The sequence below is a fragment of the Macrobrachium rosenbergii genome, chromosome 10, assembly GCF_040412425.1.
Source record: "Macrobrachium rosenbergii isolate ZJJX-2024 chromosome 10, ASM4041242v1, whole genome shotgun sequence".
NCBI classification, from domain to species: Eukaryota; Metazoa; Arthropoda; class Malacostraca; order Decapoda; family Palaemonidae; genus Macrobrachium; species Macrobrachium rosenbergii.
Genome location: NC_089750.1, coordinates 67999288 through 68026977, shown reverse-complemented (window position 1 = coordinate 68026977; position 27690 = coordinate 67999288). Strand labels below are relative to the sequence as shown.

Sequence of the window (27690 nt, the reverse complement as noted above, 5' to 3'; positions counted from 1 at the left end):
ACTCGAACCCAAAACCGGAACCCGTCCAGGAGAACGACTCTGCACCTTTACTACCTTCTCCTCAGTACCTAACCCAGACCTATCCTCCTTTATCACACCTACAGTAGATCCTGATCCTGACTAACATTATCAACATTAAATTTATCAATACTACAAGGGGGCTGAGGGGGAGGGATCCTTCACTGCCTGCTCTGCGGCGAGGGGGCCGGAGAATCTACCCACTCGGAGGCTTTGCGGTTCTCCATTACCCTCAGCACCCGTTAGGGCTGGTTTTGGAACAGGCAGGGAAGCCGAAAAGGAAGAAAGATTAGACATCCTAACACTAATACTATCCTTATCTGAGAAATGTTGAAAAGACTAGCTATTAAATTTTCCATACTACTTGCAATCCTGTCCTCTATCTGTTTGACTACCTCTGAACTCACTAAATTCATCAACTGATCTGTATCAGGAGCCTGAGATACTTGAGGCAACGAAGAATCTGACCGACGTTTGCTGCCCTTACTAGCCAATGACTTGCGATGACGAATGTAATCCTCCATGTCTTCTGCCTTCCAATTGGAACATTCATCGCAATGAGTCTGCAGATCACACTTAACCTTCCTACATACCTGATAGAATGTCTATCGTGTATCAAGGTACTCATACGTCTCTTGCAGGAAGAAGAAGCGATGAGCGCCAGTGTCCACAGTTGAGGGGCAGTCGAGGTCAACATTGAAGCCGATGGCGCGGTAGTAGGTGAAAAAGTTCATGATGACCAATTGAGACTAGGAACCAGCAAGTCCAAATCCAAAAGACCTTCACGTTGAAGATATCCAGAAATCCAGGAGAAAAACCATTAAATACAATCCAGGTCTTCACCAGAATTTCAAAATACAAAGAGAAGTCGGACAATAGGATTAAAACCTCGCACTGCAGAAGGAAACAACCTTCCAGCAGCGTGAACAAAAAGCAATTGACGAAAATGGGGCGTGTCGGCGCACACCTGTGTCAGCGTTGCCAACCATTTGGTATGGCAGCTCAAGTGACAAGATTTTACCTGCAGCGTTCGTAATGCTGGCTGTTAAAATTTCCACTAGTGGGATAGGTAGTTGAGAGTTGTTTGGGCCTAGTGGGATTAAGGGCAAATTCAGGTGTACAGGGAGTGTATTGTAATATGCATGTTTACTAAAGAATAAGCATAGATGAATTTACAAATAACAAGTGAGTGGAGAAAGCAAAAAAAAAAAAAACAAGTGCACAAAGACTGAACAAGGTTCACAAGTAGATACTGTATAACAAGATTTAACAAATTATGAAGAAAAGAACTTGATCAAATGTCAATGAATTGTCATTGGAAGACATTCTGTCTTAAAATGTTCCAGTTAATTGAAGAAAATAACCCATCTACACAAGTCTTTTTACTTTTCTGGAAAACCTAATGTCATTTCAGGACAACCAAATACTTTAAATTTAATTCCTGGAAAATTATTTCTGACTACATAAGCCATCAGATGTCTACGACCTACGAAGTGAGATTCATAGCGGAGCATTTTCCTTTTAATCCTCCAGTGAAATTAGCTTTCACCCACTTAGTATTATGCCTTCTCACGTAAAAGGTCCCCTTCTGATGGCCAAGCTAATTTGCTTTTCTTTTTCCAATATTAGTTTGTTAATTTCCAAACTATAACATTTGATGAGCAAACTCAAACTTAACCCTTCCACCATGTAAATATCTACAATCACCCTGATTTTTCTTTGGTCTAATTTATATGGTGACCACTCCATTTCCATCAATATAAGTATCAATTGCATTTGGAGAACTAAAAAAAAAAAAAAAGATAAACAAGCATACATGTCAAGAGGATTCCTCAGCACCAGCAAGCATTCAGACGCTGTGCGTTCTGCTGATTATCCACAGATATCCATTCACTGGAAAACAAATTAGAATAGGCACCAAAAGAACAGGTATTTATAACATTTTCCCTGGAATCTTTAAGCTCTATGATTTAAAAAATGATGTGCATCTGTCACAGTTTATGAACACTATCCTAGCCAGTGATGAATGATCTACACACCAAAACGTTGAGGTGATATGGGAATAATTAGCATAAGAATGAATGAAAAACAATAAATTAGCCCTTAAATAAAAACTGAACTTGTACCAAAATACGAATTGATATTTAGCTCGTACCTGACAATGGTATTCAAGAAGATATTTCACTATACAGTCTGAAAAATCTTTTACTTTGTATAAAAAAGTCTATGTTCACTACCTAATTATCTCTGGAAAAGTATTATCCAAAACTTAATCTACAATCTCTTTATATAAAAAAGTTGCAAAGACTTCTAACTGACATTTTTCTGACTAGATTTTTCCTATTTATGTGACTCATGATATTTACTAACAGCAGCTCTGAATACTAGACACAGTGAAAGGGTTAAGCCAATCCTAAATCTAACATTTATTACATTATTCAACCCATGTTCGTAATTTCATTTTAAATTTTATAAGTAATGTGCTAATTTTCAATACAGGTCACAATTCCAATGCCTGTGACACATGCAAAACTTACTTTTTATGTTTATATGTATATATACACAGAGCATATATATACATAATTTATACATACATGCATATTCATTTAAGTGTAAGTTTACGACATACCCCCAAATAAAAATTTTTTCGTATTAATTTTCAAGGCACATTGCACACTATACAGAGAATCAACTCTGGTAGTCATGCATTTTGACTTAATGTAGTTGCACAATATGGCAATGTCATTTTCTGTCTCTTGGAATATTTAGTGAATCTTCGCAGTCAACGTACTGTCTTTCTTTTCCCCAATCACAATTAAGGCAATTGTATCTTCCATGACTCGACTCGGAATGTCCCTTCCAAGTCATAATTAACCGTGGATTCCTGCATTTCAAGTGTGTTTAGGTATGGAATAGATAAGCGTGGAGATGTGATACATGGCTTGTCACGGCCACATATAAATAGCACATCCACACTATTTCTAATTGAGCTCCCAACACTTACATATCTGACTAGAAGTAAGCCTACTGATCCACAGTCCTCATGGCAACCTGTCATGACAAAGGCATGCACACAAAAGGACATTCCCTTGAGATCAGTAAGGAACCAAGCTGCACTTGGTATTCACAAATTTTCTGTGCTAAGAATACAACGGGTCAGCCATCCAGCGGAGGTCCTAGATATACCATGGAAACTTCTGTATTCCCATACACAGCAGATACTGAAGGATATAACTGTTTATCTGGTAACCCTGTAAAAATATCAGTTGTTTAATACAGTATACAAAATAAGCCAATTTTTAAATTAAAACAAAAACAGTCTAGCACCAGGCTATACTTGATAACTGGCATTTAGTCAGAACTTGAGCATACAGTATATAATGAATCATTGTTTGATAAAACAGTTATTCAATATGTAGACTGGGAATGAAATGTGATGAATATATATATATAATATATATATATATATATATATATATATATATATATATATATATATATATATATATATATATATATATATATATATATATATATATATATATATATATATATATATATATATATATATATATATATATATATATATATATATATTACATTACAATACTTTCAGTTATCTCCACATACACACATTTCACTAGACAGCAATCCATCTAATTACTTTGCAAACAAGTCTTTCCCAAGTTGCTGTCTCATGTCCCGTCCCAAGGTTACACTGAATGAATTATTACTTTTATTTTATAGTACAATAGTTTAACAAGACCAGCAAGTCACCTTTGAACTTAAAAAAAAAAGAAAAAAAATTTCAAGTTAAGAAGGTTTGACTGTTAAAAAAGACCAAAAGGAACAATGAAAAAGTTTAAGTAAAAAAAGCAATGCAACTAGGGCCAAAGAGTGCTGCTTTTAAGTACCAACCACACTGTGTTATGCAAAGCACCCTATAAGGGGAACATCCCTATGGGAAACACCTTAATAGAAATTGTTGCAGGCCCAAAAAGGATAAATTCTTGCAATGGTTTCTTAGAGGGATAGTTTTATGAATATTTTGTTATAAGTAACTGATTGCAATTTCTAGGGTTTCATACTGGTAATACTAAATCTAACTTTCTATGCAATCCAAAATATAAGTTACCTAAAAAAATATTTCCTGAACATGTGAAAAAAATATGATTATTATCTGAAATGATACACAAAGAACTTCTAATCAAAGATAATTAAAGTGGCACTTCAAATTACAACCAGATTATTGGTGCTATCACTATTTAGACACTGGCTTATCTCAGGTCTTTAAGAGGAAAGACTTACAGGGTGCCAAGAGCAACAGACAAACCAGTATCAATTGGAGGTGCACCTTAACTGTAATTGCAAACTAACACATTTTGGACTAAAAATCTGTCAGGCAACTAACCAAGATCATAAATATCCACTCCACTGTATGGCTAGCCTTTAGACATGGAGCAGCTGCTAGGAACCAGTAATCTAAGGTAAAAAATTATTAACAAAAAGAGAGGAATAAAACATTCTGGTCCAGATTTTTTCAGTCTTTATCATGGAACAGATATAAATTTATACCTCTCAAAAAAGCTTAAACCCAGACATACACTCTTAGCACCTTGAGGGTTATGTATCAGTCCACTGTGATCAGATCCAACTCTGACTTTTACACCAACTAAGCTACTTGAATCTACAGTTAAGAAGGCACGCTGTCCATCCTCGCCATCCTCCATGTTCTGAATGAATGCCTCCACTGAGCATTACTGCTCATGGTGTGCAAAATTTGTTCACCTCAGTGGAGTCTCATAGCCCCTTTAGGAAGAATCAGGAACTCCAGCGGCATTGTAAATCAGAACAGATGAAAGTAAGGCCACTGCAAATCCAGCTGGAAGAGAGTCAGAATCCTCTTCTGCCTACCTAACACACACAACCGTGCTTCTTCTTTCAAGGGGAAGTCCCTAGGCTTTTGACTAAAGTCTTCTACAAGGCAGTAGAACTTCAATGTACAGTGAACCCTCGTTTATCGCGGTAGATAGGTTCCAGAACTGGCCGCGATAGCTGAAAATCCGCGAAGTAGGGACACCATATTTACAGTATTTATTTAACATGTATTCAGACTTTTAAAACCCTCCCTTTACATAGTACTGTTAACAAACCACCCTTTACAGTAATGTACAGATATCTACAATACGTACATACAGTACACAGGCACAAATGATAAGCAATAAAACAGTAAGTGAACATAAAAAAATAGAAAGATTGTTATAGTGCGTACTGTACAATTGTACAGTATTTTACTCACCACGATAGAGTTGGAAGTTACAATAAAGCCCTCCTCGTATGTACTGTTAACAAACCACCCTTTAATGTACTGTTAACAAACCACCCTTTAATGTACAGAACACTTAATGCATGTACAGTACCCTAATCTAAAACAGGCACTAATATTAAAATGTTAGAATATTAAAGTATATAAAGAAATAAAGATTGTTACTGTACCCACCATGAAAGAAGTTGAAGAAAAACTTGAATGATGATGGCGATGAATTTGCTGCACAGTAGAAATGATGATGATGAAGCTGATGATGTCTTCTACTGTGCAGCCAATGATTGTATTTTACGTCTCTTCAGACTGAGGTGTCTTTTCCTGGGACACCTCTTCAACTTCTTCCTGGGACACTTCTTCAATTTCTTCCAAAGGCATAGTAGCAGGAGGAACTGGCTCTTTTTTGCGAGGCTGGAAGAACATTGTGATCGGAAGTTGCTGCCGCTGCTTCTTTTTTCGATCGAAGAGCATCCTGTAGGGAGTCATGTCTTCATCGATTTTGTTGCAGAACTGCAGAGAACGAACCATATCCTGGTCCCATTCTTGTGACAATTCTTTCAGCTCCTTCGCTAGGTTGCAGAGCTTGGCAAGCCGTTCTAATGTTAAGCCTGTTTCTTCGACAACTTCTTGGGTCTCTTCCTGTGGTTCATTTTCTTCCTCACTGGCTGATTTTGTCAGGTCTTCGAGGTCTGCGTCAGTTAGCGGCTGGGAATGGCAGTCCAACAACTCGCCAACGTCTTCCGTCGTCATGTCGCCAAACCCGTCACCTCCAATTATCGCAGCCAACTGCACAGATTTCCTTACTGCAGAGTGTTGAATCTTGGCAGGCGAATCCTCGCCGTCGTAAACAATCTCGACCACAACTTCCTCCAGCTCACGTTAACGGTAGCAGGTTTCATTTCTTGCAGTGCCTTCTGGATGTTCTGAAGGCACGGGCAATTGTGTACTGCCGCCAGTACGCCTTCAAATTGAATGTTTCATCCTCATCTTCTTGGGCGGCATCCACACACGCAACGAGGTCCGCCAAGGTATTCTTCATGTAGAGGGCCTTGAACGCCCTGATAACCCCTGGTCCATCGGTTGAATTAAGGGCGTTGTGTTGGGTGGCAGGAACTCAACCTGAATGCCCTCATGCGAAAGATCAGTCGCGTGTCCACCAGCGTTATCCAACAGGAGGATCTTAAATGGCAAGCCCTTCTCTAAGAGATATTTACTGACTTGTGGGATAAAACACTGGTGGAACCAGTTGGAGGTCAGCATCTTCGTAATCCATGCTTTTGGATTATGCATCCAATACACGGAAGGAGATTCTTATTTTTATTTTTCAAAGCACGAGGGTTTTTCGACTTATAAATAAGCCCTGGCTTTAGCAAAATCCCGCAGCATTGCCACACATCACGAGGGTAACACGATCTTTGAATGCTTTAAAGCCAGAGGCTTTGGCTTCTTCTTTGAACAGGAAAGTTCGCGATGGCATTCTCTTCCAAAACAAACCTGTCTCGTCCATATTAAAGACTTGTTCGGGCTTGTATCCACCTTCAGCGATAATATTCTTGAACGTCTCATTCGTGTAAGTTTCAGCAGCGACCGTGTCAGCGGAAGCAGCCTCGCCATGCAGGGAAACGCTTTTCAGGCTGAAGCGTTTCTGAAACTTGGCGAACCATCCTTTGCTGGCGGTAAAACGTCATGTCTGAGGCTGGGAATCAGTGGATGTCCCTGCTTGAGGTTCATCTACATCATCTTCGTCGTCTTCCTCTTCTTCTTCAGCGTGGTCGCCATCATCTTGAGGTTCCTTTGCCGCGAAATTCTCATACAACCTCAAAGCCTTGGTTCGGATGGTGTTCGTATCCAAGGCTATTTTTTCTTCCGCAGTCGGCAATCCAGATTGACAAAGCACCTTCCATATGGACGATCATTTTATTACGAGCCGTAACAACTCGCTTTGCTGACTTGCTAAAGGTGATGGCAGCCGTCTTCCTAATCTTCGCCTCATCCTTCTTAATGTAGCTTAACGGTGGATTCGTTCACTCCAAAATGGCGGGCCATGGCCGCGTAACTTCTCCCTTCCTTCAACATATCGAGAAGTGTCACCTTCTCAGCAATCGTCATCATTTTCCATTGGCGTTTAGGCTCAGTACCAGCCTTAGCAGAAGCAGAACGCTTGGGAGCCATTGTAGGGGTTAAACAAAGTTAAAAAAAAAGTTCAACTTCAAACACACACTGTCACGCACAACACTGGTAATGTAAACAGCATCTATCTACCGAGAGAGCGGGAAACGAAGTGGCCGCGAAGATGCTGCGGGTCAGAGACAAGGGAAGCTGCTGCGGGTCGGAGAAACGGTCAAAACACCAATCACAGGCGAGATTACAAAACTTGGGAGCTGATTCGTCATCTATCACTAATGGAACCAATCACAGCCCATCTTACATGCTAGTTTCAAATTCAAATATACTTTACGCTATTTTATGCTTTTTTTGTTCTAGTAGTATAGGTTTATTCGAGATGTGATTTTTGCAACAAACAATATTATTGGATGCAGTACAAAAGATTCATGGAAAAGATGCACATTCATTACATTTGTATTTTATAATTAGTATATATGTAGCCATCAGCAGCCTTACACCATTCAAATATGACAATGTCAGACTGCATCTGATTAGCGTTTCATGTTCAGTTTAATTTTACTAGTACTATAATGAATTATCGTATGATCACATTCTCTTTTTGTTTAATTTCATTTTGTACTGAATTATATGTCATAATGCAATGAACCAACAGTACTAGCAGATATTAATAATTATTAATGGAATTAATGAAATATTTGGGTCTTCATATATCGCGACTATTTTTTAAATTTCCGGAAAATCCGCTATATATTTTCTCTTATAATATACATACGTAATGGAAAAAATCCGCGAAGTCGTGAATCCGCGATAGTCGAACCGCGAAGTAGCGAGGGTTCACTGTATACTAACAAAGAAGGATTACAAGGGTGACCTGGAGATGGTCAAAATGATGTTACATCTTTCTGCCCTTTAGCCAAAGCCTTGAGACTAAACACAGTTTATCCTTATGGCAAATTCATATTGAAGTCCACACACTACCTGATTACTACAGGAAAGCAAGAGAAAAATGGAGCAGAAAAGCTGGGAAGAACCCCCAGCTAATTAGGTTAAAGCAGTTACATCAATGCAAGTGAAAAAAAAAAACTGCATTTACACAACTGCTCTCTGATGGTCCCCCTACAACAAAGGGCTCAGTCTGTACCCAATAAGAAGGTAAGGATGAAAAATGTCCTTTATATGCAATCCACTTTTCCTTGCAGCAATGCCACTAAATTTGCAAAAGATGTGGCAATCATTACAGTATTGTATATGGGACAATGTATTGCTCTAATGTTTGGAAAGGCTCTCCACACACTACTCTAACTTACAAGTACTACCACTGTATGTCAATACAGTATCTTTTTTAAACAGGACATAAAAGTTAAGGGATTTTGACGAAGGAAAAATCTATTTCTGGAGAGGGGACCGTGTCACCCGATGAAAAAGTCCATTCAGCACTTATTTCTAGGTAATTCCGTTGCTAGATACCAGAGAAAGCTAAATGAAATGCTGGAGTTACTACCCCCAGAGCGAGCTCCATCAGATGGAGTCGTGTATGGAAAAGGGTGAACTACAAAAACACGGAACCTTATCCTATAGAGATCCCAAGGTCAAAAGTCCCACAGGGAGGTGCCGTTACAAACCCATGTACCACCCGTGGACAGCACACAAAACACCGCTAGCCGCATTCCATGAAAGCAGCACCCCACTAGAATGATGTTTACTATGGGAGGGACATGACACATGGTGGAGGTGGGTCATCAGGTGACGGTCCCCTCTCCAGAAATAGATTTTTCCTTCGTCAAAATCCCTTTTCTGGATCGGGTCCCGTGTCAGCCGATGAAAATTTAACAGAGAAATAAACATAATTCTTAAACTAAAAAGATAAAAATTCTAAGGGGAACAAAAGACCGAAGGTCCAAAAAGAAACTTTTCAATCACTAGTAACAATAACAATAATGTACAAAAGAAACTGATGTTAGCTTAAAATTAACATGACAATGTGAAAAAGTACATAAACAAAATAACTATACAATATTGAAAACCTTATAATTTAAATGTGTCATTTAGACAAATACATGGATAACACAGCCAGGTGAGAAGTCACGGCAAGCCTGACTGAAATGACCGTAAGGGGATAACTGAGGCAGTGGAGGAGGAAATGACTAGGAATCAGAAAGGGAACCAGAGGGAGGGACAACGTTCCCTGCCGCGACTGCTGAGAATTTAAGAGCTTCTAAGGATTTCAAATAGTGACGTTTGAAAACCAAGGGTGACTTCCAACCGGTGTACCTGGTAAGATCCGTGAAATTCATGTAATGGAAGTAATTAATGGAGGTGGCCACAGCTCTGATATCATGAACTTTTGGGACTGAGTCAGGGTTAGCCTGCTTGATAAAGTAAAGGATCTGTTGTCTAATAGCAGACATAGAGAGATTACCCCCTCCTTCCCTGATAAAGAGAGGCCCAGAAGAGATGTGAGAGGACCTGTCTAAATAAGCCCTCAAAGTATGAACTGGACACAGGGACAGGTCTAGAGGCAGAGGAAGAATTTTCCAAGGCGACCACCTATGCTATGGATCTTCATTTTTGGCCAGGAAGGTAGGGTGAGGAATCAGCAAAACCTCCCCTGATGGAAGGAAGTCGACGTGGTTGGGTTCTCTAGAGAGTGCAGACAGCTCCCGAAATTCTAGCACCCAAGCCAGGCTAACTAAAAACAACGTTTTCCTCAACAAGGAAAGGTAGGGGCAGGATTGATTATCGATATCTGAGGCTAATTTCAACACGTCATTTAGAAACCAGGAAACCGTATGTGGACGAATTACTGGCCTCAGACGTGCACATGCTTTAGGGATGGAAGAAAAGTAAGGGTCTGTGAGGTCAATTTTGAAACCATACAAGAACACTTTACGTAGAGCCGACTTGACTGTAGTAACAGTACTAGCGGCTAAACCCTTCTCAAACAGTGATCTAAAAAAGGAGATTGCTAAATTAATGGTCATTACTGTAGCCTCAGATTCTCTTAAAAAGAGTGCTAGTTTCTTAATTGCTGAGTCGTACTGACGAAGAGTGGAGGCCCGCTTATCTGATTCTAAGAACATGGTATTGACAGGATCAACGTTAGCATCCCTTTGAGCCGCAAACTTCATAAAGTCCACAAAGCCAGGGCATTTTGGATTTTTGAGGAAGCTGACACAGTCTGAGTTTGTACTACTTGTGTTAGTTTCGGACTGGGGATTCGGATGTGGCGAAGTTTCAGTTCTAGTAGAAGAGGAAACCAGCTGCTCTTTGGCCAGTAGGGAGCCACTAGAGCTACTTGACCCTTGAACGTCCTCAGTTTGTGGAGGACTTTCAACAACAAGTTCACTGGAGGGAACAGATAGATCACCTTCCACCTGTTCCAATCCAATGACATTGCGTCCGTGAAAAGAGCTTGAGGGTCCAGGTTGGGGCTACGTAATGAGGGAGCTTGTTGTTGAGCTTGGTTGCAAACAAATCTACCTCCAGACCCGGAACTAGTTGGCAGATCCAATTGAACGAACCCTGTCTAGGGACCACTCCGACTGAGGGGAGTTGTCCTGGAGAGAGAATCTGCTACGACGTTCGGACCCCTGCAAGATGGGTGGCAGATAGGTGCCACTTGTTCTTGCAGGCCAAGGAGAAAAGTGCAATCATTACCTGGTTGATCCTGCTCGATTTTGAACCTCTCCTGTTTATGCAGTGGACTACCGTGGCGCTGTCCAGAACCAGCCTTATGTGAATCTTCTTGGGGAAGAAGCTTCTTCAAGGTAAGGAAGACCGCCATGGCCTCCAGAACATTTATATGGAACTGGCGGAACATGAGGGACCAAGTCCCCTGTACTTCTTGGTGTTGAGAATATCCTCCCCACCCGCTTAAGGAGGCGTCTGTGTGGATAACCAACGCCGGAGGAGGAAATTGAAGGGGGACTGACTTGGACAGGCTCTTGACAGACGACCAAGGACGGAGTCGCTTCTTCAAGATGTGGGGAATCAGAGACACCTTGTCCCTGAGACTGACATTTGCCCGACTCCGCCACACTCTGTTGATATCCTTCAGTTTCACTTTCAGCAACAGGTCTGTCACTGAAGCGAACTGAAGGGAGCCCAAGACTCGTTCTTGGGTCCGCCGAGAGGCCCTTTTGGATTTGAGAAACTGTCTGGTTGCTCTGGCTATCTCCTTCCTCTTGGGAGGAGGAAGAGAGAGCTTGTGAGAATTCAGATCCCACTGGATTCCTAGCCATTGAAAACAACTGCTGGGAACCAGGCGGGACTTCTCCTGTTTACACGAAAGCCCAAGGATTCTAGAAAGTCGACCACCACGGATGTAACTCTCCGGCATTCCTCGACGCTGGATGCCCAGATGATCCAGTCGTCGAGATACGCGCCAGCGTAATCCCTTGAGACCGGAGTTGTTGTACGACCGTGTCTGTCAACTTGGTAAAAATCCTTGGGGCTATGTTGAGGCCGAAAGGCATCACCTTGAAGGAATATGCCTGCCTTCCGAGCCTGAACCCCAGAAAGGGGGAGAACCTTCGCAACCGGGACGTGATAATAGGCGTCGGAAAGATCTAGAGAGGTGGTTACGGCTCCACGGGCAGTAGGGTCCGAACTTGGGAGACAGTAAGCATCCGAAACTTGTCGCAACGAATGTAGGAATTCAGACGGGACAAGTCCAGAATTACTCTCCGTTTGTTGGAACCTTTCTTTGGAACACTGAAGAGCCTGCCTTGGAACTTCAGAGACCTCACTTTCCTTATAGCCTGTTTCTGTAGGAGAACCTCCACAAAGTCCTCGAGATCCTTGGTCGTAGCCTGATAAAACTTGACTGGTGGAGGGGGATTGTCGATCCAACTCCAGCCTAGGCCCTTGGAAACTATACTCTGAGCCCAGGGACAGAAGGTCCACCGAGCTCGAAAATGATACAGCCTCCCGCCCACAGGATGTATGTCATCGTTCCTGTGATTGCTTTCCCCCTCTGGAGCCTCTACCTCCCCTGTTCCTGGGAGAGGAGCGGGGGGCTCCCCTTCCCCGAGCGAAGCCACGGGGCTTATTGCCTCTGGTTGATTGTCTCATGAAATTTCCCCTGACTTTCATATGCAGGATTGAAAGCTGGGGAGGAGACATAGGAAGGGGCAGCCAAAGACTGATGTGCCGGGTTTACCAGGACATACTGAGGTGGAGGATGGGAGGAAGAGGTCGAAGGTTGACTTTGTAAAGGAACCTGGACCAAGGACTGAGCTGGAAGACGTTTGAAGTGTTTAAATTTCTTACTGGACTTGGTGGGAGGGCTGGCAAGATCAGACTGTTTCCTTTTATAGGGCAGGCCCCAACGGGAACGGAGGCTTTGATTGACCCTAGCCGCCTCAGATAAGACTGCATCAACTTCTTCTTGTGGGAAAAGATTAGCACCCCAGATCGAACTCTTAAGAAGCTTATTAGGTTCATGCCGAACTGTGGCTGCTGAAAAGATGTGCTTCCGGCAGGCCAGTCGGGCAGTCATAAAGTCAAACAGATCTTGTTGAAAACTCGCCAAGAGAGATTTCGTCAAGACCTGGAACAATGGATCTTCTCTGTAAACCAAAGAAGTTGCTTCCGCTAAAACCAAAGAGTTCAAAGACCTGGCGAGCCTTTCCTTAGTATCAGCCTCTGTTTTCAAGAGCGACTCCGGGATCTTAGGGAGCTGCTCACTGAACAGATCAGAGGCGCAGTCTGGGTCAAGCCGAGTCACCGTAAACGTATTAGGGGCTCCCTTCCAAAAGTCAGTGCCTCCGGGGAAGACGAGCGATGTAGGGTCCGTCTCTCACGGAGATGAGGAAGGGGTTTACCTTGAAGCAAGCCTGGCTAGTCAGGAGGCCACTTTCAAGCGCAAGGGAGAAGGAGAACATCACTGAGAGTGAACATAGTGAACACTCCCTTAGCTGGTGTGAGCTTAGTGTTCTCCGCTTGCCACTCCGTGAAGGGTCCTCATCAAAGACGACTGGGCTTGGTCCCTAGGATAGATGACCGTCTCCTTAGGGACTTTATCAGACCTGTTCCAAACCTCTCCCTTCAGCCTGGCAAAACCAGTGTAGGGAGATGTCAGGTCCGGAGGATAGAACTCTAACTCTTCCACTCTCCTCGTGCCTAAACCCTCTATGGTAAGAGTACCTTCGTACTCGGGAGCATAAAGGGTGAGACGCCAAGGATTCCCTAGATCGAAGGGAGGGAGAGTGGAAGGGTCAGGAACAGAATGCCTAGAACGTTGTTGAGATTCCACCTTCTTCGGAAGGGAGTGAAGAGAAGAAGCAAGACCAGACAGCTTACTGTCTACCCTCGCGTCGATCTTCTCAAACCTCGTGTCGATTCTTTCCAGGAACTGTTCAAAGAACTGAAGTGTATCCAAGGAAGGAGGAGGGGGAACTACCTGACGTGATTGAGGCTCCGCCTGGGACCCGGAAGGGGAGGCTGTACTCGTCGACGGAACGGGGCTCGTTGCCCGTGCCGCCGCCGGAGGGACCCCATACCGGTCTGCCGGAGTAGGTAAGGTTTTCTTTTTAAAGGACTTCACCTTCGGGGCAATAGACCCAGACGTGCCCGAAAGGTATGAAGATTTAGAGAAGCCTTTAAAAGAAGCAACAGAGGAAGAAGGAGAGTTAAACAGTGAAGAACCTGCCTCACTTACCCCCTTACCTGCCTGATGCTCTGGGATAATGCTCGGAGACTCAAGGTCGGGATCGAGTTCGCCGGCGTCTTCCGGCGCCGCCGCTCAAAGCCGAACCGTCTGAGAGGGCTGGGTCAACTCCGAATCCCGGCAATCAACGGAGCAGCAACCTCGTCGGTGACAGAAGCTGTGATCCAAGCGCCGGGAAAAAGGACATTACAAATGTCCTTCGAGAGTATGTAGGGATTGCCAGCTCCTACGTTGCGCCCAAAGCCGCTAACCCAGACTTTGAGGGCCTGAATCGAAGAATCACGAGACTTGCGGTCAGCCTGCCGGAAGAAAAACATTATTGTCGTCTTACCGAAGGCGGAGGGAATCGGTAAAATTATAAACATTATAGTTGGCTAAGAAGGAAAGATGCATGATTACCTACCGAATCATCGATAGCCTGCTCGTAAAAAGAGCGTAGCAAACATCACATCCGTCAGGGTGCCAAACAATAAGATCCCCTACGTGGACCGCACATCCGAGTGAGACCGACAAACCGTGGCGCTGGCCTGATGGAGGGCTGCGAGCACCCTTCTTCTTGGCAGCGTACCACCTGTAAGAGTATGAGATTATGAGTACACTGTGTAAGGTGCGGAGTAGTGTGCGGAGCAACACAGTATTAAACCAAGCCGTGAAACCAGCCGGAATGATCCGGGAGGTAACCTGGTAAAACTCATACAAGCAAAAATAATAATAATAAATAAAGCAAAACAAATTTACCGGAACTAGCCGGAGTAACATGCCTTAAAGTAAGTGACGGATACAAAGTGAAATGAAATGAAATGGGAAGGTTAAACTGTCCGGAGAAAGCGTATTCCCAGCAACTAAAAATAATATGAAACTAGCGATAACGGAAGACCGATAAACGCTAGAACCGCCGGAGCGGGAAGCAAGGAATGCGCTCCGATAGAAGACAGTAGTTAGCTAAGGGCAGGGAACGTCAAGAGCCCAACACGAAGACAGTCAGGCGGAAAGCTCTAACTGGCAACGGAAGAAGGACTGAACCGAGTGTCGCTAAATTAAACGACACGCCGGAGAAGACGTATGAAGGGGGAGGAATGGGAACCCCGGAGGAAGAACCTAAAAAGGAAACGACCAGAGAGTGGGAATGCACAATCCGGGCGTTCCGTGTCCTCCCGCCCCACACGCTGACTGAGTCGTTACCCAGCAAACGCGAGAGAAGCAGGAGAGGAACAGGGAAAACCTCCTCCAAGGGGAACAGGGAGATAAACATGGCCAAAGATGGTGGACAGGAGGGGAAGCTCTCCCGGCCACTAACAGTCCCCGGAGGGGAGAGAACAAAGGTAAAGTCACGGACCGTACCAAAGAGAGGCCAACCATGCAGAGGAAGGGGCACAGGCTATAGGCTAGAAAAGGATGGGTCGACATAACCAAAAACTAGAACTAACCTTAAGTAAATACCAAACTAGGGTAGGCTACATGAAGCCCCTCTCGTTATCCCAGCTTAACCAAGAGGCTCATTAGCCTACGCTAAAAGCTGAAACAGGAGAGGGAAGCAACATGAGGTCCCCGCTATTCCAGCTTAACGAGAGGCTTATTAGCCTACGCAGAAAGCCGAAACAGGGGAAGGGAACATAAAGGGAAGACCCTGGTAAAACTTAAGGAAAGCGCCGCATGGAAAAACGAACACAAAACCCTAGAAGGGCATGTGAACGGAAAGAAGGAACGACCATCCTCTCCCCCTTTTTATGGAAAAAAGGGGGCAAAGCCTAACGCCCCAAAAAGGAAACCAAAGCTAACACCAACCCATAAAGAAAAATATCAAGACAAAACAAGAGGAGGACCATACCCAACACGATGTGGACGTGAAGGGAAATGGGCTCGAAACAAAAGAAACATTCATGATAATCATCAAATATCAAATGCATCCGAACACTGGGTTAAAGGGGAAACAAAAAACTTAAAAGTACAAACGTAAATAAAATTCCCAGAAGCTACGAGAAGGGAAGGGCAAAAATAAGGCATGTAAATGAACTGATAAAGGCGAATAGGCTCGAGGGGGAAGCCCGACGCCTAAACACCAGCCCTCAACTCGAAGCAAAGGGAAACAAACGTTAGTCAATCAAAATCACTAATTAGACCTCATGAAAAGGAAAATGCTCCTAAACACGAAGAGGAACCGTGAAAAAGATTGAAAAACAGGGCGACCTAAGATCACGAACCCCACATGGAGGTCACGTGAGGTCGTGAGAGGAGATCGAGACGGGCGTTATAAATCCCTTTAATTATTAAACTAAAGGGAAATAAGGAGCCTCAATCGCCTCAACTAAAAACGAAACATTGGTACTCAACTTAGGTGACGAAAGACCTTGTGAGGAAGCCATAATGAGCGAAAATGCACAAGATTAAAAGCACAACGAAAAAACGTGTGAACGATGGTGCTTGCTGAAATGGAATGCGGCTAGCGGTGTTTTGTGTGCTGTCCACGGGTGGTACATGGGTTTGTAACGGCACCTCCCTGTGGGACTTTTGACCTTGGGATCTCTATAGGATAAGGTTCCGTGTTTTGTAGTTCACCCTTTTCCATACACGACTCCATCTGATGGAGCTCGCTCTGGGGTAGTAACTCCAGCATTTCATTTAGCTTTCTCTGGTATCTAGCAACGGAATTACCTAGAAATAAGTGCTGAATGGACTTTTTCATCGGCTGACACGGGACCCGATCCAGAAAATGCTGCAATGGAACCACAGAAGGAATTTGCAAAACAGCAAAAATTTTGAACAAATGACAATGAACCGAAAATACAAGGATTTAAGAAACTAATCTACGAAAAATGCAAGATTGGGTTCTAACGTTATTTCATCAGTGTATGTTTAACAAAACTATCCTGCAATTTCCCAGATAAAACTTCCTGCAGTCAGCACTTTATTAACTGGCCTAATTGTCAGCTGTGTCTTGTTCCAAGCTTCAGTTATGAGCAGCACAAAGTACGACCGAGAGTTCTACTCAACTCCAGATGCTTCCTGATATTTTGCAAAACAATTTAACCATATATATAAATACCTGATGATTGGTCAAGTCTGTTTAACTGTAATCTAAATATTTGGTTTTAAAAATTAACATTAATACAACTGTCATCTCTGAATATGTAGTACTTGAAAGGAAATGCCAAATTCATAAATTCATGACACTCTTGACTCATTCATGGGATGGCTTAAAGTAATTTCATTTATCATACCACTATCAGTGTTTATTTCATGTTTTGCATTTCCTTTCTACAATACTGCACAATAATAACAGCAAGATTAAATAACTCACTGATCATTTAATACGGCATTATCCTTTACTGTATATGAAGGTAAGGTACAGTTCTTCAAATATAAAAAAATTATTAACTAGGAAGAATTTACAACCTAAGGTTACACATTATCATAAGACAAAAATACAAAAAAAATTAGTGCAGAACCATCATGGCACACCCAATTTTTGTACTACCAACATTCTTTCATCAACCTTCGCTCTAATGGTAGCAGTAAAATGAAACGCAAGTACAACACTGCAATTGATCTGTCTAGAGGTGTACAGCACTTCATCTTATCTTCTCTCTTGACATCTAATATATGACATAAACTTTAAAACTGCCATTCTTGAAATAAATATTCCTGCATGAATTCAACTTACAATTTTAACTTTAACTTTATGGAAAGTCATATCACTGAAATTTTTTTATATTCAAGGCATATTTTTCATATGTGAAAATGAACCCCAAAACAATTTACAATAGTAAAACAAGATCGTTCACAATACCTCTAAATGCGACTCCTAGGAACTCGTAGTTTTTCTCGAAAGCTAGCGTATTATCATCACAGTCCAGTATGACACGAATTCGCTCTCCTACCTGGAAAATACATATGAAGTAAGTGATTCCCTTTCAACATGAAGGAAACACCATGAATCTTGCACTGAAATCACGCACATCAGTACATATTACATGAAATCAGTTTCATGATTCACACACACACACACTGTACACACAATTGTTTTACAAATGCTTTTTTGCCCACACCAATTGTGTCAAGACTGAGTCCAGAATCTAATCTAGTTTGTGGGGCTTAACTACCAAGCAAGAGTCTCACTTTGGGGAGTCACCACTCTCTTACTCATTTGCACCTGATCATGTAGAACAAAGTGGTTCTTTCTGTCAGTAAACTTAGAGCAAGGGGCATTCCTTGAATTCTAGTCATGAAGCACAAATATAATCGGAAACATTAGTTCAAAATGCACAACAGTTTAACATCTGTAAAGTACTACTATACCTATTCAGGCTAGAAGTGAATGAAGACTAATCAGTTAATAAGACCCACGATGAATTTAGTAATAAAAGGTTTTTTTAACACTTGTTAAATAAAGTTAGGCAGCCTGGACCACTTCCAAGTCCCAACGTGATTATTCCAAGGGTAATATATTAAGGGTGTGTCCACATTTTCATGTCTAAAGTTATTCATTCAACATCTGAAATTAGGAGTGCTGTACTGTAAATGTCTTATTCAAGCCATGAATTTAAATAAACAGTACCTACAATTCCAGTAACAGCATTTCTGCCTCCTCACATGATTCCAGTCCAACATAATCCATCTAAATTAGTTGACAAAAAATTGCTCATACACCCAACATTAAAAGTGGCATCTAGCAAAAAATTACGAAGACCTACACTTTAGTGTTCAGACTACAGTGGACCCCCACCTATTTGCAGTTCCGGATTCGTGGCTTCACCTATCCACGGATTTCTCTGTGGAACATATGTACACATTATTCACGGAAAATTCACCTTTTCGCTGTATTTTTCATAGAGAAATATTCATAAATTACTGTATTTTCATATTTTCATGACTAAATGCACTTTTTGTGATAAAACTACTAAAATATTCAGGTGTAAGTATTTTTAGTTTTTTTTTGTGTTTTGAACTATCAAAATAGGCAGTTATAAGAGTTTTTTGAGGGGTTTTCAGTACTTGCAGGGGGTAGTGGTACCTTATGGCACAAAGTTTGTTTTCACTGAACAATGGCTCTGTTTTCATGAAAGAACTGTCCACAACCCTACCTCCATTAAAGGTTACTAAAAACAAATGTACAGAAATATTTGCAACTTTCAGCAATTCTAAAAGTGCCATAAAACTACAATTGTCCTAGAAATTCTTTTGCCAAGCAGATAAAATACTTTTGTTAAAAATTACACACAGCAGTTATAAATGTTGGGCCTTGCTAGATCCCTGCTGATGTAAGCATAAAAAGGAATTGAAATATGTAGACAAAACAGCCAAATCTGCATCTGGTAGGCTCTGTGGTGTAATAAAAACTTATAAAAAATTAAATCAGATTAAATGCACAGTACAGATGGTTGTCAACAACACAAAATATTTAGCAATAATATACCATCTGAGGATTGGGCACACCATTTAAAACATGGTTATTTCATAGCCATCATTCATAATCCAAGCCCCATGTACACAGAAAGCAGTACAGCATTAACTTCAAAATATATTTTCTACGACTTCTAATTCCAAACGACAATGCAGGCTATGACAAAACTTGAAACACAAATCCTGTAAAGTTGCTTCATCAATCTTCAATCCTTTCAACTTATCAAAGTATAGTATGAAAATTTTAATTGTCAATTTATTATTATTTTTTTTAGGACAATCACTTTACCAACAGCCTAATCAGTCAACACGACTGAGGTCAGCAGCTAACCAAACAGAACTTACCAGTGACAGAAGTGTAGTGTGATTATATAAGCCTATATATATTACTCCTTAATCATGGATAGCAATAAAAGTTTACACCTCCTGAAGGAAGACTTGCACACACCAAACATCCTGTAAAGCACTTTTTTATATAACATTAGTACATCTTTATTATAATGGAAATAAACCGGAAAAATGGGTCTAAACTTTTAAATATATTTTATACCTATCTGGTTTTTAAATTTTTTTCAAAATATTATTTTAAACAGTATGTGCAATGTACCTATGGTATATACCTTGCATTTTAATGAGTGATGTACCTGAAGAAATGTAACCTGTACAGGCAGTTCCCGGTATCAGCAGCCTTGGTTACTGGCGATCTGGTTTTACGGCGCTTGTCTAGCAGCGACGATAACCAGATTTTCGTCGCTGATAACCGGTTATCGGCACTGATCGCCTCTTATTGGCGGAGCTGATCACCGTTTATCGGTGCCACTAACCAGGGATCAGTGCTATTATCGCCGATTTTCGGTTAGCAGCGATTTTCGGTTGTCGTCATGCCGTCGGGAACGGAACCCCACCGATAACCAGGGACTGCCTGTATATCCATTACCTAAACATCTTCATACCTTTGTTTTTGCATGCAGTTGTCTGCTATCTGTTAGCATCACATCAAAACATTATATGTAACACGACTTATTGAAACTCACAACAACGTATGTAACATGACTTATTAAAACAAGACGAGTTGACCTACATTAGAAATGGAGTCCGAATCCACTTGCTTATTAACATGGTTAGGGGTTCTTATAAAAAATTGTCATTAGGCTATCTGAAATTCAGATAGCAAGTTTACTTCAAATTGCAACATTAAATTTTTGTTATTTATGAAGTGAACTTTTTAAAAAACACTTTATAGTCTAAAATCCTTTAACTCATGATACTCTTAATAGTAATTCCTACAATTCAGGCTTAAGATAATCTAACATACTTCTACCAAACTTAATCAATACTTTGCTGTCCATTCAAGGAATTAACATTCACTTCCTGTAAAAGGATTCCTACTTTGTATAGTACTCAAGACCCTTATACTGTACTGTAAACCTTATTTGTTTCGCAGGTCTTTAATTGTCACTTCTATACAGAGTATGTTTTATTTACATATTCAACTGTAAAGGGAGTATATATGCATTCACTGATGCATGAACGCATAAACATAAATGAAGTTATACACATAGATTTCAATTTAATGTGTTACATTTGTTCTCAGACACTGTGATAAGCATTTTCAATGTTGCAGTTCAGTACACAGAAGCGTTACATACTTTGATTCACTATGAATTCAAGTTATGAACACCCTACGGCCTCCTGTTTCCCTGTTTTCTTCCAATTTAAGGTTAGATCTCTATTCAAGTAAAAATTTTTTGTTGGACCTCTACTGCTAATATGGTGAATATTTCCATATATACAGTTCCTCATTGGACGGGTGGGTATCATTCTCAGCTAGCACTCTGCTGGGCCCGTGTTCGATTCTCCGACCAGCCAATGAACAATAAGAGGAATTTACTTCTGATGACAGAAATTCATTTCTCGTTATAATGTGGTTCAGATTCCACAATAAGCTGTACGTCCTGTTGCTAGGTAACCAATTGGTTCTTAGCCACATACAATAAATCTAATCCTTCAGGCCAGCCCTAGGAGAGCTGTTAATCAGCTCAGTGGTCTGGTCAAACTAAGGTATACTTAACTTTAACTTTTCTATATATACAGTATTTTTTTAGTGGTCTGGTCAAACTAAGGTATACTTAACTTTAACTTTTCTATATATACAGTATTTTTAATCTACACTATCATAAATTTAATGTTTACCTTATAAAGGGTATCAATACAAAAAACAAACAGTGACGTCAGTACAGAATTTATTATCCCTTTTGGTCCTTTTCAATTTGATAGACTTTCCTCAAGTTCAATGCTCTCATCACCTGACAGAGAATGGTCAACCACCTCATACAAGGGTTTACGCTTACCCCAATGACACTGTAGTGTCAGAGACATGTTAGGAGAATTAAAGCATATTTTAATAACAACAAATACCCGTCTTGTATTAGGCCTGCTCCTGCAGGCTGAAGAAACATCAGAAATCCCTTTCAACAACAGATGAAGAATTCCCGGCTATAGTACAGGCCTTGCAGAAGTTTGAAGTTTACTTTTCATACAATATTCATATAAAAGTGTAGACTGAGAACACAACCTGCCTGACACTGACACTGAAACATAAACCATTTGATTTTAAGATGGTCATTCTATTCTTATAAACCTTCATCCTAACTCCGAAACATACAAAAGGGAGACCACTCTCCTATTGCTGCTGCTGCTGTCTAGAACACATGTACACAGTGGTAACTTGATTCCAGCATGCAACAATCTCTCCAGTGTTAAGGAAGTTTATGTACCAGCTCTCCTTATTGTGTCTGTAATATCATCATTTGAAATTTTTACTGGCTGAGCAATTTATTAGTGAAATTCTGTCTTTTACAATAACAGTGAAGATGCCTGAAACACATTAAAAGTATAAAGTTGGAATGTGAGTGTAGCCAGAGTATCTGTTTACCAAATGTTTACAAATATGTTATAAAAATTTGTTTACTGACCAGTGATAGCGTGATCTGTACAGCTGTCAGTTTCTGGTGTTATGTATAGGCAGTCCCCGTTTAACGGTGGGGGTTCTGTTCCCGGCTCAGTGCCGATAACCTAAAATCGCCGATAATTATGGTAATAAATGGCAATTACCACGTTGTAAGTGCAAATAAACCGCTTATAGGCGTCGTTAACCACTTATTGGCGCTGATAAACTGCTTACCGACACTTATTGACACCGAAAATCGCGTACAGTCACTGAAAATCTGGTAAATGATGTTGTTAGCCAAGCGTTGTAAAACCAAAATGCTGTTAACCAACGCCGCCAATAAGCAAGGACTGCCTGTATTTTATAATGAAATATAACAATTTTATGTTACGATGTCAGTAAAACAGTATCCTGAGTCTTGTTATACTATCATGTTCTTCCAAGCAAAATGACCTTCGATCAGTGGAAGTATTAGCAAGTGTAGTTTAACGAAATTATCAACAGCATCTCATGAAATTAACATAATATTTTCCACAGCGTCATGGTGAAAGTACAGGCAGTCCCCGGTTATCAGCGATCAGGTTTTATGGCGCTTGTCTAGCTACGATGATAACTTGATTTTCTGTGCTGATATATGTCAATCTCCGGTTGTCGGTGCCGATTTTCAGTTATCGTCACACCGTTGCGAACAGAATCCCCGCCGATAACCACGGACTCCCTGTATATGTAAAAATTTTCCTTGATCCACAACAATACGACCACAATGACATGTCTTACTGGTCACGGGAATGGTCAAACATTTATGGCAATGCTAGATACCATGGCACTTTCATCTTACGCTAAAGCACATACGCCACAGATGTTTTCACAATTTGGACACCTGACAGATGACAGCAACAAGTTAGGTCTTAGTAGGCACTTCACAAAACAATTTTTCTTTTCCAAAAAATTTTAAACTGCTTGTAGCTCAGATAAGTAAAATTACACAATTACCAATAATCAGTGGGTCTGATAAACTTCAAAATGAAAAAAACCTATGAAGTGGTGACAAATGAGGTCACGCCACTGGGCAGCAGAGATTATATACACGACTGAAGTGATCTCCCAGTGCTAATGTGATTGGCTGGTAAAGTCTTGTGACAATGATTCTTGTCCTGAGGGTTAATGTTTTGAAAAAAAATATTCCAATCACAAAAACAATGACAACAAGAGTAAATAGCAGTAAGCATAAAACCAGAGTAAACAATAGTTCAGTTAATCGCCTATCACAATCTATAGGTCAGTGACGGGTCTCACTGAAATCCTGCTAAGACAGATATGAGCAAAAATTAAATAAAAAAATCTGATATGGTAACCTGGTATCACTCCACAAATAGGCTAGCCTACACCAAATTTCCATAATTCACATAGGCCTAGCCTAGCCTATGAATATCAGTGACTCAATTGACCTCCCTAGTCTAACAGCCTATAAAAAATGTCAGTAAAACTGAAGACCACGGTGGAATCAGCATACCTCCGTACGGCTTACTACCTTGGAAATTGAGCTTTTCTATAGTATTTTGGTTGCTTGTCAAGAATTCACCATTATTTTTTGGGGGTCAACTGTAATTAACCTCAGAACTGATATGTTACTGTATGCTGGCCATCCTGGAATGCTATCGTGCATGTGGAGTGTTATAGGGAACTTTTGGTAAAAAGTGGAGTTTCCTTCACCGGGAGGTCCGGCCCCCCCCCCCCCGACTAAGTAACAAAGCCTACTACATTAGGTTAGGTTAGTATAGCCCCTTTTATGATAGATTTCCTTAGCCAATTCCTTCTTGAACATATGGCTCCCCTATGCATTGCATATGCACGGAACCATTCCAAGGTGGCCATCATAACAGCAACATGTCTGTTCTCTCTCCATGTGTTTTACCCCACCCTAAACACCCTCCCCATTGAGACGTGAGGTTGATAATAATTGACCACCAATAAACACCACCACCTCCTTCATCGGCGACACTGAAAATGCAGGAAAACTCAATTTCCAAGATAATAAGCCATGCAGAGTTGTTATATAGTTTTACCATCACCACAACTGCACCCCACGGCTCAGTAACTGCAAGTTTAAATGCATAAAGGGTACCACGTTTACTGCCAGCCTCTTGGGGATGAATGTAAAAACGTAAAAAAATGACTGTAAATATCATAAACACTAACAAGAGGCATAAACATAAAAAAAAAATCAAGCAAAAGGCAATAAATATTAGCGTCGCTGACTGGTGGGAACCAGGCCGCGGTAGTAGGCTAGTCTTCAGTTTTACCAACCAAAGATATAAATGTTAGGTAATTCTATATATTAGCTCCACGCCTCTTTTTACTTTTCAACTGGTTGTTTCTACACTTTCAGGGGTTCTGATACTGGCGGTACATCTGTCTGTTGTCGGCCAAATGGAATGTCCCTTCGTCGTGTTTAGTACTGGCCCGGGGGGGGGGGTATCCACACGTTAACAAGTTATTGCACTTGCCGGACAGGATATGAACCGTTCTAAACAGACGTAGCCGTGCTCTGTCTTGTGAAGATTGCGTATGGAAACCCCTCGTTGGATAGACTTCAGGGGTTAATCACAGGTTAATTACACTTGAGTGCCAAAAATTAAAGGTAAATTCATAATTAGCAACCAAAAAACTGTATAAAAAGTTAAGTTGGAGGGCAGTCGCGGCCGCGGAGCTACTAAATAGTCCTACCAAACATTAAAACATAAAGGCGGAAAATATTCTGACTGGCAACTGGCAGGAACCAGGCCGCAGTAGCGGTGTTCAGTTTGTTGCGAAAACATTCCCTCTAAACTCCAATCAAAATTAGGTAGTTAGAAAAGTGACAGCTTAAGACCACAGAACACAACTAATGACAATAACCACCAGTTGACATTTAGCCTGACATTAGCAATTTTCCTACCTACTTTCCAATGTCCTCCAGGCTAGGTTAGCCTATACTAGCCATGGCCTATAGGATGCAGGACTGGCTTGGACGCTAGGATGCCACTTCCAACATTTTGTAAGGTATATCTTCTGTTCACACGTGTTTTGGACCATCCTCAATCAGACTCGGCTAATCCATAACTACAAAAAAGGACAGCAGGCTATCCTGAGGCTTCCACTCACCTGATACTTTGGTGCATTGTTTAGCAACGGATAATTCCCTTGGGAATCCCCATTGTGTAATAAATGATTGTCTACGAGGTTCCAGCCCCACGAATTTTCGTCTGACCCTAACAACGCCACGTACCCCGGGCACTGAACAGCAGCGTCCTTTGTCGCAATGCCAATCACGGCCACCGTGCCCAAGGGTCCTTCCCACACCACTTCCCAGGCATGTCGCCCCGACCTGAACCCGATCTTCCCCCTAGCACCATCAGTACTTTGTGCAACGGGATTTCTGTGCAAGGTGAACCCGTTGGGCTTCACGTATATGTTCCTGGAGCAGTCGTTCGGATTCCACGCGTGATAGAAGGCTCTCAACTTCGCTTTGTAGGTAGGAACAGATGCCAAGAGGTCCGACTTGAGAGCCTCCTCCGCCAGCTTCCTGACGCAGTGCAGCCGCCAGACGTCATTGTTCTCGTCATTGAGGTATCTGTACCACGCTTTACACACTAAAGAACAGTTTCGCAGGTCGTAAACGTCTAAATATGAGAATATGACTTCTAAAACATGATCTGGCAAAATGCACCAATTCACCATTTTGCCGGCTGTGACAACACTGGCAGAAGTATAGACGAGTGAGAACAATACAGAAGATCGGCAGTATAAGGGATAGAAGTGTGTATAGGGGGCACCACCTGCCAATAACAAAAAACAACTGAAGGGCAGACACTGTTATCAAGATTTCATAGACACAAGTAAATTGAAAATCCCACTCGCTTCGAACGTTAACCACTGTATCAACGTCTTGCACAAGCAGCTGCATTTTTATAGATCGGTTCTCGGTAAAAATGTAATCACCGTTCTTTATAAACGATACATCATTCTTTATACACAATACATACTATACTTGTGTGTGTGGCGTGTTTATTCATACGATATTGTAAATATGCATGCAGGCTATACTTATGAATAACGTGGTTACATATTACCTAACTGTGTACTGAAAACGTTTACACTTTAATATTTCCAAGAATTAGAATGCAGTGGAAGTTGCGTGTGAAAAAGCAAGAGTAAATCTTTCTGCCATGTGTTATGCAAATAATAATAATAATAATAATAATAATAATAATAATAATAATAATAATAATAATAATTAACAACTTACCAAAACGCGTTTTTGCGCCCAGAAAAGTCTCTTACGTCCCACAGCCCAAATAAAAAAAAGTGATCGGCAGTTAAATAAAAACATTAAAACTCCACAAAGCCATTTATGGCCTAGAAAGTCTTGTACACCACTAAAAAAAAAGGTTAATCAATAGTAAACATTAACAGCTCTGAAAAAGGTTTCTGGCCCTTCACAGAAATGTCACTGAATAGATAGGAAAAAAAAATATATAAAAATTTGACCGCCAAAAATACGTGTCTACACTCAGAAACGTCTCTTATCGCTGAAAAATTAAAATAAATTCACAATATAAAAAAAATTAACCTCGAAAAACAAGGGCTCGAAACAAGAAACATTTTTTACTTCACTCAAAAGGGATCAGCATTATAAAATAGATAAATGGCTCACAGATACATCATCTCCCATACGTGGAACTTATTAAACAATAAAAAAAAATAAGCGAACCTCCAAAAAAGTTATTCTAAACAAAGAAAGTCCCTTACACCTATATATATATATATATATATATATATATATATATATATATATATATATATATATATATATATATATATATATATATATATATATATATATATATATATATATATATATATATATTATATATATATATATTTATATATATATATATATATATATATATATATATATAGTATATATATATATATATATATATATATATATATATATATAAGAAATAAAGTAAGCAAAAAATCCCAAAAAGCATTTATACTTAGTTAAAAAAAAAAGTATGACAGGAAAAATTACCTAAGCCTCCCAGAAAGTGTCTATGATGGGCACTTTCCGACGAGAAATATTGCGTTGACAGTAAAAGTAGAAGTAAGTTTAAAAAGTAAAAAAAAAATGAGCCGAAGTTTCTTCAGCGCAATCGA

At 40.7% G+C, this 27690-nt stretch overlaps 1 protein-coding gene across 1 annotated transcript; it reads right to left on the bottom strand.

The window, feature by feature from the left end:
• Positions 1-320: 320 nt before the first annotated feature.
• Fsn (F-box synaptic protein) lies at positions 321-26254 on the bottom strand. The gene is made up of 3 exons (XM_067110621.1): positions 25633-26254; positions 17926-18016; positions 321-3269 (listed from the first exon to the last, which is right to left on the bottom strand). Exons 1-3 carry the CDS (start codon positions 26206-26208, stop codon positions 3175-3177), a joined length of 762 nt encoding a protein of 253 aa, XP_066966722.1. The 5' UTR covers positions 26209-26254; the 3' UTR covers positions 321-3174.
• Positions 26255-27690: the final 1436 nt, after the last annotated feature.